Below are 26,866 nucleotides of genomic sequence, written 5' to 3' on the forward strand. Positions count from 1 at the left end.
GATGTGGAGCCATGCATTCTGGTCGTGTACGGACTGTGCTTTCTCATTTCTTTTGGTTTTCTGTTCTATGTGAACCTTATTGTATTATTACACCATCAACACATTTCCCGTCTCATCAGCGTTGGGGATTTATTAGTAAAAAACAAACAAACAAAACAAAAAACACCGCGGAACATCAACCCGTAAACATTTCTAGGCTTATTGTTGGAGCCCTGTGGAGGAAATAACTTTATGGATAAAACTTCGGGCATCGGGATATTTAGTCGGAATATTATTTATTTTCCTGACAAAGGCGCAGAATAAATAAATTGCTGCCATCAACAAGTGGGGCAGAAGCAGATTATGATGCATGTCCTGAAATAAATGAGAAATAGACTACTTTGTCACGCAAAAAATGTTACAACAAATGATTTATTCTCTCTGCAGCTCGTGGTTAATGTGCTTTCCTTTCATTTAAGGAACTCAATTAAGTTTACCCGGAACCCTATGGCTCTTATTCAGTAAATAAATCGTAAACTTGGAAATTGAAATTTAATGTTCTTCCGGAATTGTAGAATAATTAAGCAAAGCAGTGCCACGTCTTTTGTCATGCTCTGGGTTTCTACACAGTAAAATGTATTGTCTGGACAGTGCAGTAAACTGGTAGACACCGTGCTCACTCTTTTTATATTAATACACCATTCACAATAAACCTTCATGAATGGAAACAAATATTTTCTCCTTTTATTATTTTTATTTTTGCTGTCTTTAGTTTTGCATGTTGTCATGTCATTTGTCTTTGAGGCAAACACTCTGTCTTCTGATCATCTGTCGATAGAAATGAAAATATAGCAGAATTACAATTGTCACTGAGATAACAGTGAACATCTGTTTATAAACATCTACTTTTGATGGAAGGGCGGTGCAGATGTTTCACAATGCGCGTAATTAAATTAACTCCAGGATCAAGTCGAGCTCCTGTGTTATGTTTTAGGTCATTTTATGCTTTTATTCAGTATACATTTTTATTATTATTTATTAATTATGAGAAATGCTCGGCGAAATATGTGGAAGCAGTTTTTCTTTCGTTGATTCTTTTTAAAGAGCGGCCTAAACTTATTGCGTAATTAAAGATAGAAAAACAGTTTAAATTCTCTCTAAAAAAAAAAATCAGACAACAATGCTCAAATTTCTAATACAATTTTCCATCTTAGCCTCAGGGCCCAATGCTCGTGCAGCAGGAGCTCTGGAGAAAATGTTAATGATTGATTTTAGAGTAAACTTGCACTTTTTACTCTGTGGCTCTCCACTTGTTGAATATGTTCTGTGGAAAGTTGCATTTTAAAATCGACCAAAAGACAAAGCTCAGACCTGATAAAATCTGTTTTCTGGACAATATAAGGCAAAAACGCCATTATACAAAATCTGTATATTTTTACAGACACCACTCTTGACTTTCTATATTGTCTAAAGTCATTTATGACACCAAACGGTGTAAATATATTGTCTTTTGGTTTCTGCTTAATGTTTGTAACCAAACGCAATTTTCGGTGCCACTATGACACACGATGCTTTGTGGTGGTAAATTTACCTCTTTCGCTTCAGTGCAAAGGAGTTTTTATTAGATTTTATCTGAGGTGAAAATGCTGAATACACTGAATAAAATCCACAGCGGCCACTCGATGTAATTTGGTTTTGGTAGCGATTGACAGGTGCAGTGGCCTGTAACCTGCCTCTGCTCTGCACCGAATCCGGGCTGCAGAGGGTTCCGGCTCCTTTGGATCTCGGTGCATCTCAGAGAGCAGTTCGGTTAAAAGCTACGCAGAGACTGGGCTGTGCTTCCATGCAAGGTCACTGCCACCACAGTAGAGTCAGCGTGGTTGCGTGTGTGTGAGTGTGTGTGTGTGTGTGGAGGAGGGCCATTATCTTTTATTATCGTTTCCTGCTGTTGGAGCTCTAACAGTGTGAATGCTTGTATGTGCCTGCTACTTCTTGTCCAAATGTGTTTGTGTGTGTGTGTGTGACTTATGGAAACTTTAAAATGTACTGAAGACCAGGACTGTGCAGACTTTTTGCACACATAGTTCAGTGCTCTCTCACCTGTGCAGCAGCGTCTCTCTCACACACACACACAGACACACAGACACACACACACACACACACACACAGTCACCTGGCTCATACTGGGTGAGGGGCAAGATGGGGGAGCATGATACTTTCATGCCTGGAGGAATGATTTCCTCTGTGATTAAAAGTGAGTGAGAGACAGAGAAGGAGCAGTGGGGACAGGGTGAGAGAGAGAGAGAGAGAGAGAGAGAGAGAGAGAGAGAGAGAGAGAGAGAGAGAGAGAGAGATGCTGGCTGCCTTCCTGCTCCTTTCAGATGATAAACGATCAGAGATGCGTCCTAGCTGAGAGGAGAGGACCTTTTAGTGAGCATGTGTCCACTAATTTATGGCCCTCCTATCTGATTAGGTCAATATAGTGTGCAATTTAATTACATTTGTGTTATAACCTAGAACTGGACATGCTATACTTCTTGCATGGGCACCTCTTGAGCATTCTTAGGAATCTCAAGATTTTACTTGTGATGGTCTTACCTGGAACTTGCTTGTACATCAACAGTGTTATGTGAGAGACAGGGGCTCTGCCTGTAATGATTAATAGCTTTCCAATGTTTGTGCTCCGTTAGCCAATACGTAAGAATGATACAGTGGAAATGATACAGTGTTGATTGTTGCACGGGTGTGGAAATTGTGCAGGATGCTTTTTTTTTCTTGTGTGTTTTGACTTTTAGACACACCGAGGGGCAGGGAGGACTCAGTAGCACTGATTCACTTCCTGTGTTGAAGGAGGACAGAAAGCACAGGAAACAACATTTCAGCACTTCCTCCACCCGATTCACAGCTTTTTTCTCTGCCTTTTGCTTCCTCTCTTTCATTTGTTCAGCATGAAAAAGTGTGCACATGTAATATACAGACACAGCACATTATTAATCTTATCAATATGAACAGTAATTCTATTCTCTGGTCCACTATATTGACTTCTGCACTATGATCATTTGCAGCCTGTCCAATGATTAGATTATTAAAGATAATGTAGTTATCTGCTGTCATAATATTGGACTCTATCTTTCAGGTCAACTATGGGAAATCACTTTGAAATATATCAGTATTGACATTAAATCATCATCATGTACTTTGCTATAATGCGTCAGAATTAATATGACAAAGGATGTGCGCACTGTTTAGTGTGAGCGCTCAATAACCAGCCAGCATTGTCTTATTTGACCTTGTGATGGAAGGGTGTATTAAGGCTTGAAATGATGAATGAATCATTTTATTATGACACTATCACCTCTGTAATCAAAGGAATAATTCAATAAATGTAAAACTGAACAATGTTCATCTAATCTAAAATAGCACAATAAACATATTTACTTTTTCACCACAATAGGATATGAATTATTTTTTTAAGAGCAGTGAAGGGAATCAAAGTTCAGGGTGCTCCAAAAGTGTTTCTATTTGGATGTATAACTAATATTTAGATGATGTTTTTATAATCATGTTTACTTCTCAAAACACTATATAAATAGATAGATCCCTCTCTGCTGTCACTTTATAAAAGCTATACACTATCACTGAAAAAAATAATTAGTTTTATGTTATTAAAAATTAGCTGATAACAATAACAGTCAGCTCATCTTGTAATGCAAAAGTTTTCTTTTTGCAAGCAATGGAGAAGTGGAAAAGTGACAAACCCCCAAAGGGTTAAAACTATATTCACATTCAAAAGGGGAAACAATTTCAATCTCTTCCACTCAATCCACATCTGCATCACTCCATGCGATAAACATTTACATTTAAAGTGATTTAAATCAGCTGCATTTATGTTCCTCTGTGGTCCGTCCATCATCTAGACCTGCACTGCCAGAGCTTCTCTCTCTCTCTCTGTATGTGTCTTTCAGTGTCCTGAGTTATGTGTCATTTATTTGAAACCCTAATAATTTAACTTGTCCCCTCCTGTCGTGGCCGTGCATGTGGTAAGAATGGCGGAGCTGTAGAGAAGGTCTGTTCCATTTCCTGTGTTTGTATCTTATTGGTTTTGCATAGTGATTTTTCCCAGCAAATAGAAGCGCAGACAGGTGCGTGGTAATGTGATTGTCTGAATCCAATCCTTTAGTCCTGTGCTGAACTGAGATTACTGTAAATTCTCAGCTACAAAATAAAGTGCACGTACTAGTAGGCGCTTTAAATGCATCTCATATTTTGTATATGTTGCAGTAAAATTCAAATACTAGCTTTGCATTTGCTCGTATAAGAAGATCTTCTCAAAATGTGACACTAAAAGGCAATAGATGAAAGCTACTTATGATTTAATCATATGTGATTATAATATTCTGACTTACAGACCGACGTAGCTGAGGCTAGCTTGATGTTTTCAACAGTGAGTTGAGTTGCAGGGCACAGAGTCAAGGAGCCGCAGGGAACATGGTGGGGGGTTTGGTTAAAAACTAAGTGCATTATGTGACTGTGTGTGCGTGTGCATGTTTTTCTGTGCGTGCATGTTTGTCTATGCATGTTTAAGGTTGCATGTGCACAACTTTGTGTTATGCAGGGTGGAGCTGGAACCAGGCCTATACCGTGTGTTTTACCTGCATCCCAATGAAGCGAGAGGTGATTTACCCTTTTACTGCAGGCAGCCTCTCTCTCTCTCTCTCTCTCTCTCTCTCTCTCTCTCTCTCTCTTGCCTGTCAAACAGACATTGATCTCTTTGCCAGGCAAGGTGACCTAAGTGTTGTTTAGCTGTTCCAAAGTCTCTCCTCTCTCTTTCATTTGTACCTGGGAAAGGCCTTGACCCCACACACTGCTGCCATGTACAGCCCTCTGCAGGTGGACCTCCTTTTCATTGTATCAAGCTCAGTGTGTGTGTTTGTTTGCATTAGGAAGTGTGCACACAGAGCAGACTCATGTGTTTCTGTGGCAGTATGTAAACCTGTGTGTGTCTGTGTGTGTGTGAATGCTGCTCCGTGTTTATCTGTTACTCTATTTGTGTTCACCTAATGTGTATTTATTTGTAGATTCATTTTATGAGGTTGAAACTGTAAATGTGTAGGTATGTCGATGATGATTCAGAGCATTTGTCTGTTGACTACAGCTGTCTCTCTCTTGTGGGTTTGAAACTGGTAGCTCATGAGCAGCCGAATGGGTCAGAGTCCATACGGCTGCAGTGTGAGCTGGATTATAGGGAAATGAATGGTTCTCATTGTTATTTCAAAACGGATTGAGGTGTATTAATATACTTTGTAACTCCTTTGCCTCATTTCTCTCTACTGAAACACAGCAAAAAGATTTTCAGGATGTGCTGTGGTTTTTAAACCAGATGTTCCACAGTAAACAGCGACATGTGTAAAGTTCCCATGTGTGACAAAGGTATGAAATGGTCCTGACATATTACTGGACTTTATTTCAAAACAGAATATTTGAAGTATTGTATTTAGATTATTTGAAATAATGTAAATAATTGTTTTCATCCCAGATATTCTTTCGAAATTGAGTTCGCGTTTGAAAAAAACTGCAGTTCGCAGTATGTTTGCATGTGTGTGCACATGTGAGAACATTTGTGTGTGTGTGCACCTGTTTATCCTCTGTTGGAAAGTGAGGTGGGATAAATACAGGATATTCAAGTGTATAAATAATTACAAACAAAATTTTAATCTGAATCTATAAGCATTTGATAGATTTTTTTTCTCTTGTGCTTGTGGTTTTGTAGCTCTGTTGATTATTCTAAAATATTTCTGTTTAAACTGTATAAACTACATACCTCCATAGCTTATTATGAACTCCGTTTTGTTCAATTTTTCAACCAATTTGTTTTTGGTTGTTTACTGTCTGTCTTGTCTTGGATCCCTCCACCATTTTATAACAACATGTCACGTTCCTTAAATTCAAGGCAACAAAACTGTGAAACATTGAAATTAAATTATGTCTGCAGAAAGGTTTCACTGCTGTTTGATAAGAGTTTGTTTTAAAGTTCTTTCCTGGTTTTTGTCTTTGCAGGACATCAAGAAAATTCCTCCATCTGTGATAGAGAGCTGTGACTTCTCCATCCCACCACCCTGGAGTCTGAGGTATCCTGTCCTCTTTAAACTTTGGCACATTCCCTACACAGCACATAGGCATTTAATACGGTTTCACGACAAATGTCAAATAATAGCAAAATGTAGTGTTGCAAAACCAGATGATTTAAACTTCATGTCTGCTGCAGGTCCATCAAAGCACAGCACATAATATTCACACTGAGATTTTCCTATGACCGTGTTTAGTAACTGATGCATTACAAGTTGTCAGAATTAATTTCAGTATTTTATCATATTTGTTTTATTTATATTTTCATATTTTATTTTTCTACACCAAAGCACACAGCAGTGATCTCTTCAGGTTGAGACTTTATAAAGCTCACTTTAAAATGACAAGAATGGTTGCATCCGTGTAAAATATTGGAGATATGCTGCAAAATGCTGTAAAAATATACTCTGAACAAAACTGTGGCCTTTTATTTAAATCTTTAAAACTTATTGATGTATTGACAGAATATAAAACATTAAATTCATCTGTCACTTGCTTTCTTGAACAAATCTTAAACAATTTGAATACAGTCTGTTTTCACAGTGGAACAATTTAAACAGGAGCTTTAAATTTAGTCCTGCATCGCAATATTTTACTTTAAATCTGACAAAAGTTTTTAAAGTGCCTCAGGCATGAAGTGAGATGGTTCTATCTTTCTTCTGAGTGAAACCAATATTTGGTTCTAGTGATTTAATTAAATAAGGAAGTGCTCAGTTGGGAACATAGACACCTGAGAGCAGTTTATTACTGGGCACATTTTTCCTCACTTCATATTTATCTCTATGACAACCAAACTCCTTTCTCTCTCGGTCTCCCAGATATTATTATGTGCCGTCTTATGCTCTTCTTGGTTTCGGGCTGTGACAGAGCTGCTTGATTGACAGGAGGGTGACATACACGATGCTCATGGGATGAGGCCAAAACCTTTGACCTTTTTCCTGACCCCCCCCAACTTCCTTCACTCTCTCTGCTCTCTCTGTGGAGAGAAACGCTGAATGGTATATTTTATTTCTGACTGACATGCAGATGGGTGGATGTGTGGCTGGTGGAGGATGATGGTGCAGTGAGTGAGGCAAAGCAAGGACCAGGTTGTTGTGCTGTCAGGTTGTTTGTTGTAAAACTAAGGAAAAGGTGCAAGGAGATAAAGACGGAGGGGACCAAGGCAAAGTTAGGGGAGTGGTCGGAGGATTAAGGAAAGAAATGCACCTGGATTTGAATGCAGAGATGCATGCCATGGTGAGAGAAGAGAGGTGAGCAGGCGAGGGAAGGGAGAAAGGGCTGGCGGGAGGGCTCCTGGCCGTGGCTGCAGACACACAGGCAGGGTAACCAGAGGCAGGCGGTGACCTTCTCTGCTGCTGGAGGATCGAAAGCTTTATTTAAAGGCCTGGTCAATGCTGGGTGCTGCTGAGGTATCAGCCTCACAGCCAGGCGACTCATCACCACTGTAATACAACTCTCTAACCCTAACCCCCCTTCCACACACACACACACACACACACACGCGCGCACACACACGCACACACACACACACACACACACACACACACACACACAGGACAGGACGATCTCTGGACACCTCAGGTTTTACCCTGTACAGTTGAGAGGCTGGACAGTGAAAACTACAGCATCAGCATCAGCTAATTTTACTGTACTGTAGACAGCATACTCTACTCTCCTCGTTTGCTCAGCACTGGAAAGCACATGCTTGTTTTGCCTTTGATACACACTCCGTCACTCCACATTTTTTTAACTGTTAAATGATTATAAAGAGACGATATGATGCATATTTTGATATGTGATGGTATTGAACAGTGAGGATGGAGGTGGTGAAGGAGTTAAAAATGACAGAATACAGGCTGCTAAGGTAGGACACCTGCATCTGTGTGTGTGTGTGTGTGTGGAGCACGTGTTTGTGCGCTCGCATGTGTGTGGCTGCAGCATTAGGACACCTGCATGCTTCAGCATTTTCTGGCTGTCAGGAGCTCTGAGGTCACAGACAGGGGAGTGGAGAGGGCACATTAGAGGAAGCTTCAGAGCCGCCACCCATTCACCACCACACCTCCACCATCTCTCCCCCTGCTTTTCCTTCTTTCCTCCGTTATCCCCCTTCATCCCTCCTCCTCTGCCGCCAACCCGTCTTCCCCTCATTCTGACGGGGTGAGTCGGCCACTTGCGGGGAAGGGGGGGTGCGTGGAGGCAAGGTGCCTCTGTGGCTGACAGCAGGCAGGTCAGGTTTTTGTAGGAGTAAGGGCACATGCATCCATCGCACCCATCAAAGTGTATGTACGAGACAGGAAGAGAAAGAGCGTTTCTTTAAATGCATGCATGGACATATGGGCTGCGTACATAAACATCTAAAAAGCTTTGGCCATTAAAAAATATCAATGTTTCAAATAAGGCCGGCTGTTTGGAAAAAAATAAAAAAATATCCAGGCAGAAAGCAGAAGACAGATATCGATGTATATCTTGACATGTTTGAGCTTTTTATGCTTCACTTTGGACCAGATAGTAATTGGATTTAAAGTGGAACCTTTTTGGCTTTTGCTGGAAATCAGGCTAGTATGAAATTTTCCATTCCTCACTACTGATTTGCACAACATGGTTTCAGATTCTAAGCAATAATTTCAACACATTTTCAACACATTGCCGACACTATTCAAACAGTTTCACTTATAAAAAGCTGCAGTTGTGCCGGGGTCTTTTGTATTCTGCAGGAACCAGAATCTGACACACTTCACTATCCTTCACTGCCTGGGATATATATAACTACTATCTGCTCAGTGTTCGACTCGTTACACTGTTAGCGTCTTGATAGTGACACAGACGTCATAGCTCCATCCAGAAAATCCAAATGACAGTGGAGATATGACCAGGATGTATGCTCATTATTCAGCCTGGTCTGAAAAGATTGGAAGCAAGTAGAATCGGGTCTGTGTGAGAAATACAAAGAGGAAAAGATTTCACTTTCTGTACTTGTAATAAAGATCCACAAACTGAACACAGAACAACTATGTTTGGATATGGATTGTTTTTTAAAATCTGCTCTTACTTTCTTCCAAATCCCAGACAAGATGATGCTTAGGGAGAAAGCTGCACCTTGGAGCCAAACCTCTAAACATTAACACCCTCCTCTTTTCAACTTATGTTAATATACAATCTTCTCTCCGATGTTTAAACTGAGATTGTGTTGTTTTATTCAAACATAATTAGTTGTAAAGCTCTTACCACTGTGTATGTATGTTAGAGCCACTGTTGTCCTCAGGTTGTGACTGTGTGTTCACAGCACGATGGAGAGAGGAACTTGTGATCAGCCGGAGGTTAGTGTGATATAATGTATTCCCCTGAATCACCGCAGCCAGTAGCCCAGGGCCTTCCTCCTGCCCGCAGCCTCTTTCTCCTTCCACACACACACACGGTCTCTTCTTCCTCAGCCTCCCTCCCACCCTCTTGTGTCACCATCCTCCCTCTCTTCCCTGCGGTGACTGCCTATTGCTAGCTGTTTAGCGTTGCGCCCGTTGTCTAATTGAATTCCAACACTTCAGCATTAGCTCCCGATGCTACAGAGATGTTAATACGCCCCTATACTAACAGTCCTCGGGACACGTTTCCATACCCAGCACCTAAAGAGAAAAGTATAGTGCTGAGCTCACTCTGGCAACACATGATTTATTCAAAGCTCCAAACGACGTCTTCTGTATCCCCTAAAGGATCATCTTTTATAGCCATCACCGAATCAGCACTTCATATACACACATGCGTCACATGCCGAATATGTATTGTGGCTACACAATGCATGTGTGCGTTTCCTCTCGTTTTGCATGCTTCTATCCGAGTGCCTCTATTGTCCTTTATATAAATGTGTCTGCTGGTCTCTCTGCATCCATATTACTGGCGATGCCGTCCGTCCCTTCTCCCTGACGCCCTCACTTTTATTCCCTGGCTCTCAAACACTAGCTTTGGGCTTTAATAGCACATATTTCCTGAGCCTGGCTGAAACGGGATGCATCTTCTCCTTGTTAACTTGATAAATAACCAGGCTGCTGGGAAAGTGCTGAATTTTAGCTTTCAGACTCTATTTTCTGCTGGATGACATTAATTTTAAGTGCTGAGAAGGAGCTAACTAATACAGACAAATAAATAAGGAGGCGGAAGGGAAGGTGCAGAGGTGTTGGAGTCACTCTGCTGTCCCTCCCCTCTGCTGTTGCCTGTTTATAGTCATATAGGCAATATGCAAACTTGCAAAAATAAATGATATACTGTACAGGAGCAGGTCAAAGGTGGGCACACACATATTGCATTTCCCAATACGCCTTTCTGTTGTTGTCCAAACTGTGAAGTCACCTTTTCCACTCCGGGAAAGGTCACATTTCTGACATGTTAACAGATCATCTGTCCCTTCATTCACACACATTTAATTTAATCAGAAGAAGACACTAGTGTGGCAGTGATTTATTGGCAGATCACAGTGCACAGCTCCCTGGGTTAATTTCATTTATTTGACATAGATCAAGTTCAGTTTAAGCACTGTAGCACATTAGAGGATTGCAAAAACAGTTGAGCGTGAGACTAATATTGAAAAATGTTCAGTATTAACTAGATGAACAATAGTTTGGCTGTATTATTGTTGCATTACTGTTTGTGTCTGATGTATTTATCCGTAAATGCTTATGTCTGTGCAGTGACAACCTGAGAGCAGGTTTGTTTTCATCATGGGTTTCGTAAACATTTGGAAGAGCTTCTCTCATCCTGAAGTCAAAATCTAACTAAAAAAAAAAGAAGAAAAGTTTAAAACTGATTCTCCCAAAATATCAACTTTAGTTATATTTTGCTTTTTATTTTTCTTCCTGCACAGCTTTACTGCTGTTCCTTGGTTTTGTTTAATTTACCTTTTCTCTTGTTTTGCTATTTTGAAACCACAAAAATCCAAGATGAATGAAAAATCATTTGTCACATGACAGCAGCCAAGCGTAACCATAAAAGTGTTTTACTGCCGGTCTATAAACAAAGAGCACAAGGAAGATGACAGGACATACACCACGCCACTGATCGCCCAAAACACAAAAATCATACGTGAATGTATCGAAATAATCAGGTGTGTGTCACGACACACAAAAACATTTCTGATTGTTTTCTTTTAAACGCTTTAGTTCTGTTTCTTAACATCAAACATGTATTCGCTCCTCTGTTTTTACATTCAGTATATTCTTGCCTGAAAAAGCCATGTAAGCCACACATACACACATATCTGTTATGTGTAACAACACAATGAAGTGGCTTTGGCTGAGGCACCTCATACATTATTTTAACAATGTATATAGCACAGTGAATAAAAAGGTCAGTGGTTGAGAACTGGCTCCATGTAACAATAAGATGCATGAACTGAGCACTGCAGGCCCTTCAGTCCTGAACACGTGAACTACACTGATAGAGACTGTGTGTGTGCATGCATTCAGTGTTTATGGGGCACTGTTGTGAAACACCTTATAACAATAGATTTTCTTAGTCTGTCATTATTTATTGTTCATTTTTCCTTTTTGCCCTTTGCCTCATTTTGATAAATGTCTTTTATTACGACAACATTTTCTTTTTAAAGCATATCGTGAGTTGAGGTTTTGTTTTTTAAAGTATCCAAACACATTCTCGCTCTGCAGATGTGATGCAAGCCATGAGTGTTTCTGTTTGCAATGCAGAGTTTAATTTTCTGGGTATATTTATCACATGCTGTCATGTTGTGGTCACATGACCACATGAACCACTGCCAGCAATTAATCCTGATAAATCACTCATTTACAGGAAGAGAAGGAGGGACGGAGCCAGGCAAAAAGGAAACGAGAGTGTGATAAGAGCACAGGGAGAGGAATAATGAATAGCCCGTTCTCCTTCACAGATATTTTCTTCTTTCATATTTTTTTAACTGCGATGTTGAATGTTGAATTGTGTTTGGGCAGTGTTGTATGAACTGTTGCCAGTGAGGCTCATTGACTCGTACAGGCAGAGACAAAGAGACAGATGGTAGTCGTTTGTGTGGTTTACTGTGATTGTGACCTGACTGCACTGCTTTATTTACTGTCGGAGGTGTGTGTGTCTGTGTGTGTGTGTTCATGTGAGCAGCGTTGTGTACGCCTACACAAGCAGCTGCATTTGTGTCATGACAGAGGAAGAGATCCAGGGACCATATGTACACAACCATCAGCTCTCTCTTTCTCTCTCTCGGGTTCCTGCTGATGGATTTCCTCTCAGTCCAAACAGCGAAGCAGACACACCGATGGCTCTGCATGCAGCTATTCAAGCTCCCAAACACTGATGGAACTTAACTACAGTGGCCTTAGTCTTTGTTAGAGTGTAATGGAAATATTTTTATGATGCAGAATCCCTGTATTTTTTAATCTGCTGGCGTGGAAATTGAGATTAATGTAAGAAATAACTATTAACTATGGGTTTTATAAGTTCCTGGGATGTGACCGAGGTCTAACCTGTGCAGCGTCCGTATGCAGTAAGTTATATCAGAATGTGTGTTTCAGCAGCCCAGGTCAGTGCTCTGCAAAGACTCAGCCTGCCCACTCACTTGAAAAGGCTGATTAAAGATTCATGATAAAAAAGGAAAAAAAGGCATGATTTTAATGGGCTGGAAGTAGATGTGGAGAGCAGAAAAAGAGAACAGGTGACAAGCTGTGGTTTCTTTTCCAACACTGAACTCTCATTCAGCAAAGACAGCAGTCTCTGACTGACTAAAGGTGTCCTAACAATGAGGCCATTGAGAAGAGTTGAGTAAGTCTGCAGAGTGAACATGATAACATAAGATCAGGCAGCAGTTTTTACTCTGTTAATTAAAGAGCTATATCATTTTTCAAACATATTATTGGTTTCTACTGTGCAGAAATAAATCTCATGGCTGTGTTTGTGTGTGTATTAATTCTACAGTGGCGGGCCCCTGCCGTGGTTTTTACCAGTAGAAAGATTACAAAAGATTACAAAAGCCTGCGACACGAGCCTCTATTCTGGGGAGTGAAATAAATTGTGTACACATTAACTCTAGTAGAATACAAAGTCAACACTGTATTTGTACTTGTGTAGTATGTGAAGCATTGCCAAAGACTCTCAAATATGTGAAAACGTTTCATTTTTCCAGTGCAGGGCGAAACTGTTCATTCTCTCTGATCTTTGCTGCCTACTGGCTTTTCAGTAACAGTGATAGTGTAAACACTGGAATATGTTTTAGAAACATGTTATATATTGGTTTTAGCTTTACGTTTTTATTGTGTTGTGTTGTAGTTGGTAAGGTGAGAAGAATAAAACAAATATGACAAATCTCTATTCCAGATTACACTTATTTTTAATAAGAAGAATTAACAGAGGGGAGTGGTAGTGCCCAGGAGCTTAGATAATAACACCAGGCTCCAAAACTCTGAGCCCAAGTTTGTTTTATTACTGCAGGCTTGTGATTTCTCACTCTTTCACGCTGTCTCATCTGGTGTGGTTCAAAGTTGACAACACACATAGGGGTCACAAAGTGGGAGGCAGGGCGGAGACATGAGGGAAGGAGGGACAAATAGGGTAAGGAACATAACATCCTCCCTATAGAAAGTGAAAGAGTAGCCACATGGGCTTCACTACACCCTCTCTCTCTTTCACGTTCTCTCACATATGGCACTTTGACACTAGACTATATATGTTTTATTTTTTTAACTCTTGTAATTGTCACAAAACACAACTGCCTTGTGTTTCTCTTCCCACTTAGCTCAGTGTAATTAATCAAACGAGTTCATCACCCATAAGAATACTTGTTATCAATAATCCATATGTAATGTCACAGTGGATTAACTGTGAATACTGAAGTTAGCCACAGGCTTAGTCACATCTGTCATCTATTACTTATACAACTAATACATTTAATGTCACTCTGCAGTTACAGTAAACAGACGAGTCTTTCAGCAGCCAGTTCTTAAGCAAAGAAAAGGAAACATAAAATCGGTGCTTTTTCTGCACATAATATTCTGGAGCAGGATAGAACTGAGTGTGGCAGAGGACATTTAAAATCCAATTTCTAACACTTAGTTTATTTTGGTGGTGTGGAAAAGTGCATCATGATGTTCCATACTGTATATTTTATGTGGCGTTATCTTGAGTGAATTAAAGGGCCTGTAAAAACTGGAACGTTATTAGCATCAGACCACCTGGGGTGAACATCTGCAGTCTCAGACATACATCACTGTTTCTCTTCCCACTATTTACTGTCACACACACATGGCTCCACTGCATCCATCTCTAGTGTGTCTCTTGTCTTACTGACATATGCGCAGTTGTGCATTCCTACAGGGGGTCATTAAAGATGCCACAAGGTCATAGGTCAAGTACAGGTTTCTGCTTTTCTGGTCAAGCAGAGGTCAGCAGGTTATGGTCAAAGGCTAGCAGGACTGGATTATAACACTGCAGCTCAGCAGTAAGTCACAGGCGAACGTCATAAAATCTGTTTTTTTGCACTATTATTTTTGAAATTTTGCATGAAACCATTTTTATTTGTTTATTCCTACAGTAACTACTCTCCTTTGAATAATTAGTTGTTCTTTTCATGTTCTATTAGGACTGTTTTTCCTCATGTCTCTGCTCGAACACTGTTTTTTTTATCTTCAAAGTAAAAGCTAAAATAGGGCGATCATTGCAATTTAATTACTACAAATCCCTTTGTGAATTTGTTCTTGTGTTTGTTTACATGCAGAGATTTGCCAGCTTTTGCAGTTTTTGTTGTGTGCTGCAGTCTTGACTTTCTTGTGTTGTTCCGTAGATGCCTTCTTTTTTTGTGTGTATATCCATGCATGTGTGTGTTGTGTGTGTAGGGGAAGTTGCATTGGGTTGTATTTAAATAGATAAGATGGTGTTTTATTCCCAATCAGAGGAATCTCCTGTCGCATCTCAGTCTCTTCATAATAACCCCTAGCATTGCAATACGCATTCCCCTGACACACACACACACACACACACACACACACACACACACACACACACTGAGTATTGCAGACACTGCAATTTTTCTCTCTCTCAGGGGTGAAAAGCTTTGATAAATGAAAATAAATACTTTTCTTTATAGGAGGAATAGAGGGGGGAGAAGAAAATGGTATAAGTGACAAGAGGTCTCTGACAGTTTGATGCCTCAATACAAGCAAATATATGACAAGGAAACACCTTCTATAACTCTGCATGAATGTGTGTGAGAGAGTGTGTGAGTGCGGTGCAATTTAGTGCTAAAACACAGGTACATCTTCAGTCATTGTGGGGAATAACAGTGAGGAAGACATGATTCAGAGAAGTGGGCTGAGAAGAAGGGAGATATAGCAAGGGCCCTGCAGGCTGACATGTTTACTGAGTTACAGTGAGAATAAAGAACAGCAGAGCGCATGATTTAGAGGAAACAGGTTCTCCGCCATCGTCTGTCTGTTTCTCTGACTGCAAGGTCACGTAGACGCCTCCCTCTCTCTCCCTCTCCACCTTTGTTTCCCTCTGCTCCTCCAGACCTCATTTCATTCAACACTCCCAAACCTCCGACAGCTCCATAACTATAACTCTCTCCTCCCCGTCCTCTCCTCCTCTCTTCTCTTCATCCGCAGCTAAATGACTCTGTCAGAAATAAAGAGCGCTTATCTTATCTACGGCCTCCACTCTGCTGTCCTCAATCCCACACAGAAATACACACAAGGAAGAAAAAGAAAACTTGTATAGCAACAAACAGATATAGACACAATTCTTGACATGTTTCCTATAAGCATTTTTACATTCATAATTATTTTGCTTTGATTTTATTTTATTTTCTAAACCAGTGTCTCTCACACATGAGATTCACTGTCATTCAACAATATTCCCGCTTGTTGTACTAACTCAAGTCTTCAGCCACCTGCCAGAAAGAGAAATATCAGCCCACAGACAGACAGGTAGACGCAGGCTTGACAGAGGACAGGTGTCCCCTCCACCCCTTCTCCTCTTCCTCTCCTGCCCTCCCCTTCTTCTCTCCTCCCTGACGTGTGGAGGAGAGAGAGGGACCTACAACCATCCTCAGCCTGCTGTGTGTTTTTGTCTTTTACGTGTGTGTTTGCGTGTGCTTGTGTGTGTATCCGAGCCACCTACCAGGCACTCAGCAGGAGGCCACAGAGGCATGAGAGGAGAGAAAGAAGGATGAGGGGGTGGGAAGTAGTGTGATAGGGATAAAACCTTCTGCAAGAACGAGCACACAGTAACCAGCTACACACACACACACACACACACACACACACACACACACACACACTCAGTTGAGCTCCCACGTGCTAGAGCAATCTGCTAGGTCTCCCTGAACACGCCATCACTAACAGTCATGTTACAGCGTAGACGCAGCATGTATTGAGATGACTTTTCCTTTCCTTACCTAAAAGTGCACACACACGTTAACGTTGTCAGTTCTGATGCATCGAAGGTTATGAGTAAACTCCATTGACTGATTCATCTGTAAGAGCAGATTAATGCGTGTTGTTCGAACCTCATCCAACTGAGCCTTAGCTAAGTGAGTTAGCTCAAAATATTTGCCTGCTATAATATTCGGGGGTGTCCTTTGTTGCTGTTCTGAAGGCCTGCTGAAGAACAAAACAAGGGAAGGAGAGAAAGAAAGGAAATGTGTTTGCTCCAAGCAGATAGTGGATATATGCAAGGATGTGTGAGAGACGGCGAGATGAAAAGAGTGATAATTCTCCTGCTACCCTGAGGCTTCTCGCAGCCTCGCGGGCTCCCTATAGGTCCCCTGACACATGCCTGAGCACAAAACTGGGGCCCACTAATTGGCCCCTGTGATAACACCAGAGAGAAAGGGAATATGTGTGTGTGTGTGTGTGTGTGTGTGTGTGTGTGCGTGTGTGTGTGCGTGTGTGTGTGTGTGTGTGGACACACGAGTGTTTGTGTTAAACTGTTGCAGCGCTACTGAAAGTTTATTTTTTCTACAACTAATAATTTATCGGTTTGTAATTCTGCTTTGAAGGATGTTTGATTTGTAAGTTGTGAACACATTTATTATGATCTGGTAGCTCATTGAAGTCGGAAGCCATTAAAAGACGACTAAAAGCATATACACTAGTTCAAAGCACTGCTTCAGTCTTTAAACAGCTTGTTTCTCTCTAATTGTTTCATTATCTCAGTTTGCTTATTAAATGTACGATAACTGTTAATTACCACATGAGAATTTGTAAAGGATTTGTCTTGAGTATCAAAACAAATTAATTAAACTGAACACATTTAAAAGAACAGCGATGATAACAGCAGGTGCAGTGTGTGCGTGTGTGTGTGTGTGTGTGTGGGTGTGTGTGTGTGTATGTACATGCCCATTTCCAATGCTATGCCTGTTTGTTTGAATCCCTATGTTTAATTGAGATTCATAGGAGGAATTTAAATGAGATTCAAATGAGATTCATAGCTAATTATAGCAGCTCAGGTAATATGCAGATAGATTTAATGATGATTCAGTGTATCTTGCAGTTTAACGAGTTTGATCAGACCACTAGAAGACACTGGCTGAAATCATTACTATGGTTTGAGGAAAAGGAAGCAAATAAATGAGCTGTTGTTTAGTACAGAAGGTTAAGTTGGTTTTCTCAAAACATTTACATTTATAGTTCTCCTGAAATATCACCAATCACAAATAAACGTCAATGTTTTCACAGTTTGTTATATCTATGCAAAGTGAAAATAAAATCTTAAAACTCTTATTCTAAGTTTCTGGAGCGTGGATCATGTGAAATGCCAGGTCTTGGTATAAATTCGTGCAGTGGTTTATCTGAAAGTGAAGAGACTCTACTGTACATTCGATTCTATACACTCTCTAGTTTAATCTGTGTAAAATCCAGCTGCTCACGACAGCTGGGACATTATAAGTAAATAAAACACAGCTCCTGAGCTTGCAAATACAAGCATGCACACATGTCAACACTTATTCTTTTGTTGCCTTCCATACATGAGCACCGAGATGCTTCCTCCCCTCTCTCCTGCTGTACGTAGGCTTGGACAGATGTGCGTTGCTGGATTCTGTAGATTTATCTATGGTATGTTTACCATAATTACACTGATGGGAAAAGGTGTTATGCAGTTGTCAGTGTGTGTGTGTGGGGGGAGGGTGAAGAGGGGAGGTGGATTCTGCGTCTTTCTTCTCTTCATGACATCCATTCATAATTCATAATTTAAGTTTAATATAACCCCAGTCCTGCCTGATACGAGGTTTCTGATATTACACTACGAGGCAGAGAGACATTTAAGTTTATTGCTTAACTCTGCTTGCATGGACATTACAACAGACTTTGCAACCCCAGCCTCACTTTAATGACAAAACAAGCACATACACACACACATATATGGGCACAATACACACACACACACTCATAAGCAATACACTGTGCCTTATTTTGCTTACTTATCTGTAGTCGTTAAACGAGATGCTTATACACCAGGTAGAATGAACACAGCTAAAGTATTGGCATGATGATGATCCAACCACAGAAAAAAATATTCTATGGGATTGGTTAAGACAGAGCAGTAGGTACAAGGCTTTCTCTACTGTACAAGTGCAGTATTGATAGATGCTGCAGAGCCCAAGTCCACCATCCCACTTTATTTCAATTAGCTCACAGGAAGCAGGAAATAACCTGCAAATCAATTGTCATTTCTACAGGGCTGAGGCTGGAGGCTGAGATTCACTTTGTCCGCCAATAAAAGATGTAGCCATGAAGAAGATTAAAGGGAAATTTCCTCCTCACATACTCTCAGACTCTTCTACAGTATATTATTAGCATATGGTGTTCACTGCTTTAAGGCAGTCATGGTTATTTTGTGATGAATAGCGGAAATTTGTTTTTATGGTATACACACAGGCCATCCTACAATTGCCTTTTACCTGTATTTCATTCTGGTCTTTTGAGGAGAACTGCAGAGAAGACGTTGCTTCTGGATTTCTCTGGTGGTTGAATCCTAGTAAAAATGAGGTGCTGCCACCTAATCCTCACAATAAAAAATGTATGCATGATATTGGATTTGCATTTTCTGTCCTGAAGTCATATTCATCTTTTTCAAGGGGTTTGCTCAAGTTAAGTAAACTAACAACAACAGCAAGAATAGGCCAAGCAATGTGCATGTGCAGTAAACTCTTCTCCTGCTCTTTGTTTTAGAAATAACTTTCCCATGTAGATGCATTCTGTCTTTAAGAAGGACACTAGCGTTTACATTAAATCAGCCTTGGAGATGCACCACCAAAATAAATGTGATGGATGCTGATGTACTAATTTAATGGCCAAACACAAAACAGAAATCAGAAGAACAGGAAATCATATATGTGCCATGAAGCACGTTGGAAAGCTTTTAGCAGAGGGATGGGGGTGGGCAACTCGGGAAAGGGAGGTCAATATGGATTGCAACCAAGCAAGATATAGAAGGTTATATGGTGTATGATCATATCAGAAAACACAGTCATGTATGTACCCCACTTTACAGTATATCACACACACACTCACCTGAAAAACAGTGGGACGCACCGCAGTGTGATTTGTTTGTGTTGTTGGTGCAGTGGACTGAAGCTGTGGAGGTAGTAACAGTTTGATGGCAGGCTTTATGGAGACACTATGTATCGCCTGTGACAGTTTATTCAGTGCGTGTCAGGAAGAGGGGATTTGTGAGACTACAATGGCTGGGACACTCCTGCAGCCCCGTGCACTTATGCATCCAACATTCACAGCTCCAGAGGGAAAAATGAGCAACGGAAATGTGGATCTGTTTGCATGTTAAATGTCATAGAGCCGCGTGCTGTTCTTCGATAATAAACAAGTACTGTGCTAAACTGTGATGTAGGAGGAATTGACAAAAATATCTCTCTTTTTTAGTTTTAGCTGCTGAAGTGAATGTAGCATCACACTCATTCCTTTGACATGCTCAAGTAGACACAAATGTCTGGAACAGTTTAATGAGAGATTTTTCCTGTGCTTCTCAGCTACAGTGGCAGGCAATTGGACACCAAACTGAGATAATTCCACAGGACATTTTCTTTACAGAAAACGAAAATCTGCCTTCTTTTTGCACTAACTTTTTATCCAGCTCGTTATTCCCCAAGGTCCATTAGGTGAGTTCTCATTGGCTCTCCTCTCAGCTGAATGCTATTAGCCCTGTGATTGGGTATTGAATTAGCCTGCTGATTGGGTATTGAAGGAGTGAAGACTGATGAGAGGATTTGCCTAAGCTTTCTTTTCCAAACCTCATTACTCACACTCAAAGGGAGAAGAGCTGGGAGATGCACACGCAGACTCGAGTCACACCGACATGTACACACAGACGTTTCTGTCTTGCTTAAACACACACCGTTTCAAAGGAGATTTAACAACTCAAACATCATCCTACTCCACTAGAAGACAATTTCTTCCTCTCAACCCGACATCGACACCACTCTCTCAACTCACCTTTCACATCCACTGCAGACACAGCACAGTCAAAACCACCAAACAAATATCTGACATGATGCATGAGCAGGTGCTGCAGACACTGGAGACACTGGGAGACAGCCCCTCTGTACTGAAAAGAAAGTGTTGTTGGCCCAGGAGAGTGCTGCATGCAATTGTAGGCTGCTAAAGAGAGGGATGACTTTGTGCTGATTTATGCTGTGTTTCATCCCACAATAAAGATTATGGATGATGATATTGATTTACCTGAGGCTCTGGCCATGACTGGACTCAGGCTCTCAGGTTGGGAGAAAAGAGAATTTAGCTCATTATCATTCAGACACAGTGAGGAAGCTGTTCTCTCTGCGTGTGTGGAAAAATGTGTGCATCTATAAGTCTGTGCCAAAGTCTTAGATCATCCTCTGTATTTGTAGCACGACTCTTCCCTGATGTCATCGTGTTGAACCCCATCCTGTCCTCCTCTTTCACGAGCCAGAGAGAGAGAGCAGCAGGCATTCCCAGCAGCACAGCAGAGGAGACCGGGAGGGAGGGATGAAGTTATTGACTCCACTTTGATTTAATCTCTCCTGCCTGATCCTCAGAAGTGCACAGACACATGCATATTGTGGTATTCTCAAAATAACAGCTGTCCTCTCAGGGATGAGCACGATAAAGATGTGATTCTGAATTTATTTTAGGGTTGTAATTTTGAAAATTTAGATCCCCCATACTGAAGTGAAAATGTAATAATTTAGAGATTGTAAATTACAAGTAAAGGCAGAATGCATTCCAAATTTTACTTAAGTTACACAAGTGTGTACTTAATGATCAAAAGTAAAATTTAATTTATTTTGCAGACTGGTTTGTTATTTTTTAGTCTTATAGACTACACTATAATATAGTTATGGACTGGTATGAGGACATTTACTTCATATACACTTCTTTATTATTGTGTTTTGCTATATTATTCATACTGCTTGTTTATGCTTGGGTGTCCAGTCATGAGTGCCTTAGAGTTATTAAATTTAATTAGAACTATAGTATAAAAATGTAGTATATATATATATTTATGAATACTAGTACTTCTAATACCACATTATTACTACAAATGGATTGATTGATATGCATAATTTCTGTTACATATCAAGAATATCTTATCAATCTGTAACAGTGCCTTGTACTTTATTGACAGATCATTTGATTTATTAAAAAATTAAATTCATCTTAAGTAGTTGTAAAAACCATCATGGTGTGAAAAGCAAACGATTCTTTGGAAAAGTAGTGAAGTAGAAAGCAACACAAATAATTTGAAAAATCTCTTTCAAACTGCACTCTGTAAATATACTTCACCACTTGCATTTATGTACAGTAGGGTTTGTTTTTGTATTACTTAAATAGACAGTAAACCTTTATTTGCACATTATGTTGGCTTAGTTAAATGCATCTACACAATGCTTAGCTAATACAGCCCCAATTCCAGACTATTTCAGATTGAAAGAACAGCTATTATTACAAGTAATATCACTGAATGCTGTTTTGCTGAGCACTGTTAGAGTTGTTGAAGAGGACAATGGCGCCAAAGTGCACTTCTCTTTAATTAATTACCCGCCTTTGTTTCTGGAGGCAATACACAAACACACAGCCAGATAATTATACACATATACACACTCGCAAACACACAAGAGTTGGGTTTTTAGACGAAAAAGGAGGAAGCGAGGGAGAGAGGAAGAGGGTAATATCAGCAGGCTATCTATCCTCTCTTCCACTGGTGCATCCCAATCCTCTTTGGAAATAACAAATGCATAAAGGAGCCACAACACAAATATATCTGCCTGGCTCAGATAGATAGGGCTATGCTAGAGTTTAATACCCTTATGTAAACCAGTAACAATCAAGCCCTAACACACACCCCCACATCACCACTAAGGGGACAATAAGGAACATGCGCTATTCTCTCTCTCCAGATATGAACAGTGAGGAGTGATTGTCTGTGTGTGTGTAAGAAAAAGAGAGAGCAAGAAAGAGACCAAGCTGTTTTCTTCAACAGATAGTGAACAATACAGTATCCCAGATTGGCTGGCTCCCTCGTGCTTGTTGTGATGGTTGTTGTTTCAGAGGCAGAGAGTGATATAGACCCTGACCTCAGAGACCACAGCACGTCTGATACTCTATTTCATTCATCCCTCACCATCCAGTCTTTTGATATCTCACTCTCATCCCTCTGCGCCAATTTGTTTTTATACTTTGCCTCCTCTCTCATCCTCCCTCTGTGCTTTTTTTCCCCTCCGTGCTAAATCTGACGATTCAGTAGACAAAGAGAGGAGCGACACTAAAACCGAGGAGCCCATTTGTCTCAAAAAATGTTGCTACTGACAAGCAATCCAAACCAAAAAAAAAAATGCACGAGGACCGAGACATTTATCAAATTAATTTGTGTAAAATATACTGCACATACTGTATGGCAGGTTTACTTACTTTGGGATGGTCGGGAAAAGTTATTACACACTTAAAATACATCTTGACTTTCTAAATAAAATATGTGACAATTTTGCATCATTTCCCAACCACTCACACACAGATTTTGACCAAGAGGGAGAAAAACGACAGGGCTGTCTTTCTAAAGGTGGATCAATATGATTAGTATGCAATGTGTGTGGTTGAGCGTATAAGTGTGTGTTTGAGAGAGTGGGGGTAGTATAGACAGGAGTTACAATATCAAAGGTTAATATCATACATCAGCTGCCATCTGCATATGCCTCTGAAGGAGAAAAACACTCTTTATCTCTCTGCTCTCTATAGGGCTGATCGCTGTAAGATTATACACAGACTGACATTTCACACTTGCTAGATGTAAAGAAATTGGGACACTTTCAGTTGTGTAGAGGGGGCAGTCATATCAGCATATAGCAATTTAACACAATCAGTCATCCGCTAGTGCTAATCGCTCTACATTCAAGAGGAAATACATAATATCTGAGACATATGTTAACAAGTCGGAGGTAAAGTGTCTTAACAAAACTTTACAAAGGCCATGTAATGTTTGCAGCCTTCACAAAGCTTTTCTAGTTGCTATCAAAAGCATAACAAGGTGCTGTGTGAGAGTGGCAGCGGTAAAGAATCTGTCTTTTCATTGCAAGCTCAGCGAGACATGATCAACATCTGTAAACCAAGCACACACTGAAAGTGAAACCCAATGCAGTGCAGTGCAGACAGAGCAGTCCATGTTGCATATACAGTTTATATTCTATACGCGTGTGTGCGAGTTTTGTGTGTGTTTTGTCATTAATGTGTGTTTGCCCTACCTGATTGCATGCATGTATTGCTGTTTCTGTGTGTGTGCGTGTGTGAAAGCATGCCTGCAGGTTCTCTTTGATCATCAAGCTTAATGCTGCACTCTCTTGGCCATATACGTCCCTGATAGGAAAACCATCAAATATTTATACAACATTATCCGTGATCCTATAGCCTATAGAAAACACTCTGCTGGCTCTCTGTTGCATTACAGACGTTCAGGATTCAAGCTCTGGTTTTGGTTTTGGTTTGACTCAATGCATTTCATCCGCTGCTGGGTTTTCTTGGGGAACACTCAACTGGTTGTAAGAAAACCAGTAAAGAAGAAGCTCCATCACAAATACGTTTAACAGCTCCCACTCTGCTTTTTGTGAGAATTTTTGATGTAGTGATTGAAAGGGAAGGTGGTGAAAAAAAATACAGAGAGAAAGCAAGAGCGTATTAATTCTACATCCCAGACACTGCATGGCTGCTGTTGTTCTGAAAGCTGTTTTATGGAGCAGAAACAGCCTGATCTCTGTGTTGTTTTCTCCTGATTGATTGCCCTGGCCTGAGGCTCCTCGGAGTGCACTGCGTTTTGTCTGAGTATTTACTGTAATGTTGGGAGGATAAAAATCACAGCCTTAGCCATCACACTACAGATGCAAGTGGCAAACACAAACAAACAAAAAGCCAGAGCCCACACAGAGAGACGAACGGGGACACAGAGGGAGAGACAGAATATACAGCGCAAAGACACAGATGTAATACTTAGTCAAGTCAGCAGTGCTGGATTGTACATTTACTCAAGTGCTGTGCTTCAATACAAATCTAAGGTAATTGTAGTTTACTAGAGCATGTCTATTTTACACACCTTCATACTTCTACTCCACTACGGGAGGCAAAGGGAGTACTACACTACATATTTCTGCTGTTGTTACTTTTCAAATTACAATTTTCATGCCATTCCTGTCCAGTTTAAAGGTCAGACATATATCATCTTTAGAACATGATGCATTGCCACAGTTTAGAAACTCACATTTTACTCCATAGTTAGTAGTGTTACTATCAAAGTACATTTTGGTTTACATATTTACTTAAATAGGACGCAGTGTTTCTACATGTAGTGGAGTATTTTTGTTTGTTTGTATGTCATTTGTCATACTCATTCAATGGCCCAGTTCTCTCTAGGATCAATTTAATTAGTGTATCATTATTTATGCAGATGGTTTCATTCTTCACTGTATTTCTGAATAAATCTGAATCTTAAAGTCTCTTGTCTGAGTACTCGTCTGTCATTCCCAATCACCCTTTTTCAGACATTTTGGCTTGTTAAAGCAGGAAATCATAGGCCTGTTAATAACTTATAGCAGTGAGTAATGTTCCTGGTGACATCTGTCTGACATGTCATTTTGCTGTGTAAAAGTTCTTTTCAACTTCTTCTTCACGCCACATTTTTCCCCTTGGTGACGTGTCCTGATTGTACAATCAGAATGAAAGGTCAGTTGTAGTTGCAATGAAAAAAAAAAGCATCCTGCCTCTTCTCCATCTTTCTTCTTTTTTGTTTTCTTCATGTGCTCTAAATTAGTGATATTATTGGTAAAAAGTTAAATTTATTAATGATGGTGTTTGTCATCAACATCTTCGATGTATGAGAAGTTAAAACCCCAACGTTCCTGCCACTGTAGAACCAGACTTACATTTGTGTCTACATGAGAAAAAAATTCCCTGCCAAAGGGACAGAAAGGTCATGTAGAGTTTATTAAATAGACTAGACAAGATAAGCTTTTGTGAAGCTTATTGTACAATACATGTTTTTGAGGGCCTAGTTAATGGTGGTATGCAGGGACGGCTCAAATATCAATCAAAATTTATTGAAAGTATAATTTTTACTTTTTAAAATAAAAATGAAAATAAGAAATTCAGAACATGTTGATTGAAAAAAAAAATCCAAGTTTATATTTATTTATTTTTTTTTTCACTCTCTCTCTCTGCTATTCTGCACATGCATGTGCAACGGTTTGTCTTGTGACGTGTAGGTGGTTATAGGACGAAGGTAGTGTTATCAGCGACAACAGTGAGGGCTAAGCCCCCCTAAGGATGAAATCCTAGAACTGCCCCTGGTGGTATGGGACACTAGAACACCACAAATCAAAACATGGCTGAGCAAAAGCAGTGAAGAACTCAAACATTTGTTGAATCAATAACTCTGTCACACAGCGACAACACTGAATACTGTAGGCTTAACAGATGACACACTGAACTGATATGCTGAATTGCACAGATTGGACAGATGCGTCTAATCAAATGTTAAGTCAGTGTAGTGCAGTAACAATATCAATGGGAGGCTTCAAAAATAAATAAGTTAAATTTTGAACTTGGCCCCTTGCAAATTTCCAGAGGAAAAGCTGGTGTAAGAGCATAAGAGCCCCTGCTTTCACTGTGACAGTGGACAACAAACTGTAACAGCGCAATTTGTTGCGATTTCTTGAAGTGATTTTGCTGCACACCTCTGGTGCCTTCATGTTTCAAAAATGAGGAATCAGTCGTTTACAGACATACACAATTCTCTGGTGGCCCGCTCAGGAGACACAATCAAATTGAAACAGATTAGTTTCTGATTCCTCAATACAAGAACAAGGATCCCAACTTTCATTTTCTGATTGTTTAGAGCTGTTCCATATCAACACTTATTCTGCAAAAAAATGCTTGCTGCGTTGAAGAAGAAAGGAGGGTGGGCTGTTTGCCTCAGATATGCAGCCAGAGCGTCAGGCATTACTGCAGAGCGTGATATGCTGTGGACAGGACAGCCCTTGGCTCTGTCAGTCAGTGTGTGAAGTCCCTGTGTGCAGCTTTGTGGACCGAGATGGTCGGGGTTCCCCTCTGTTGCTGACCTGTCATAGTGACAGATAGACTGACACATGGTCGCACTGAGAGGTCGTAGCTTTCAATCTCCGTGTCCCTTCTTGTTTTTAAACCATCCATTCATGTTTCTACATTTCTCATACATATCTATTTGTCTCACTAATGGAAACAGGCTGTGGCTGTTTTGAAATATACATATA

At 40.3% G+C, this 26,866-nt stretch overlaps 1 protein-coding gene across 2 annotated transcripts in view; it reads left to right on the forward strand.

The window, feature by feature from the left end:
• The window catches only part of LOC113132514 (transcription factor Maf-like), a 43,243-nt gene that overhangs the window by 2,020 nt on the left and 14,357 nt on the right, over nucleotides 1–26,866 (forward strand). The window contains exons 2-3 of one of the 2 annotated variants that reach the window (XM_026310657.1): nucleotides 6,037–6,107; nucleotides 20,966–21,102. In XM_026310657.1, the coding sequence (XP_026166442.1) occupies nucleotides 6,037–6,064 (28 nt within the window). In that variant the 3' untranslated portion in view covers nucleotides 6,065–6,107; nucleotides 20,966–21,102. Of the gene's footprint in view, nucleotides 1–6,036; nucleotides 6,108–20,965; nucleotides 21,103–26,866 lie in introns of those variants that run through there. The other variant, XM_026310656.2, reaches the window with a different exon arrangement.

The sequence above is a fragment of the Mastacembelus armatus genome, chromosome 6 (assembly GCF_900324485.2).
Source record: "Mastacembelus armatus chromosome 6, fMasArm1.2, whole genome shotgun sequence".
In the NCBI taxonomy this organism is placed as follows: Eukaryota; Metazoa; Chordata; class Actinopteri; order Synbranchiformes; family Mastacembelidae; genus Mastacembelus; species Mastacembelus armatus.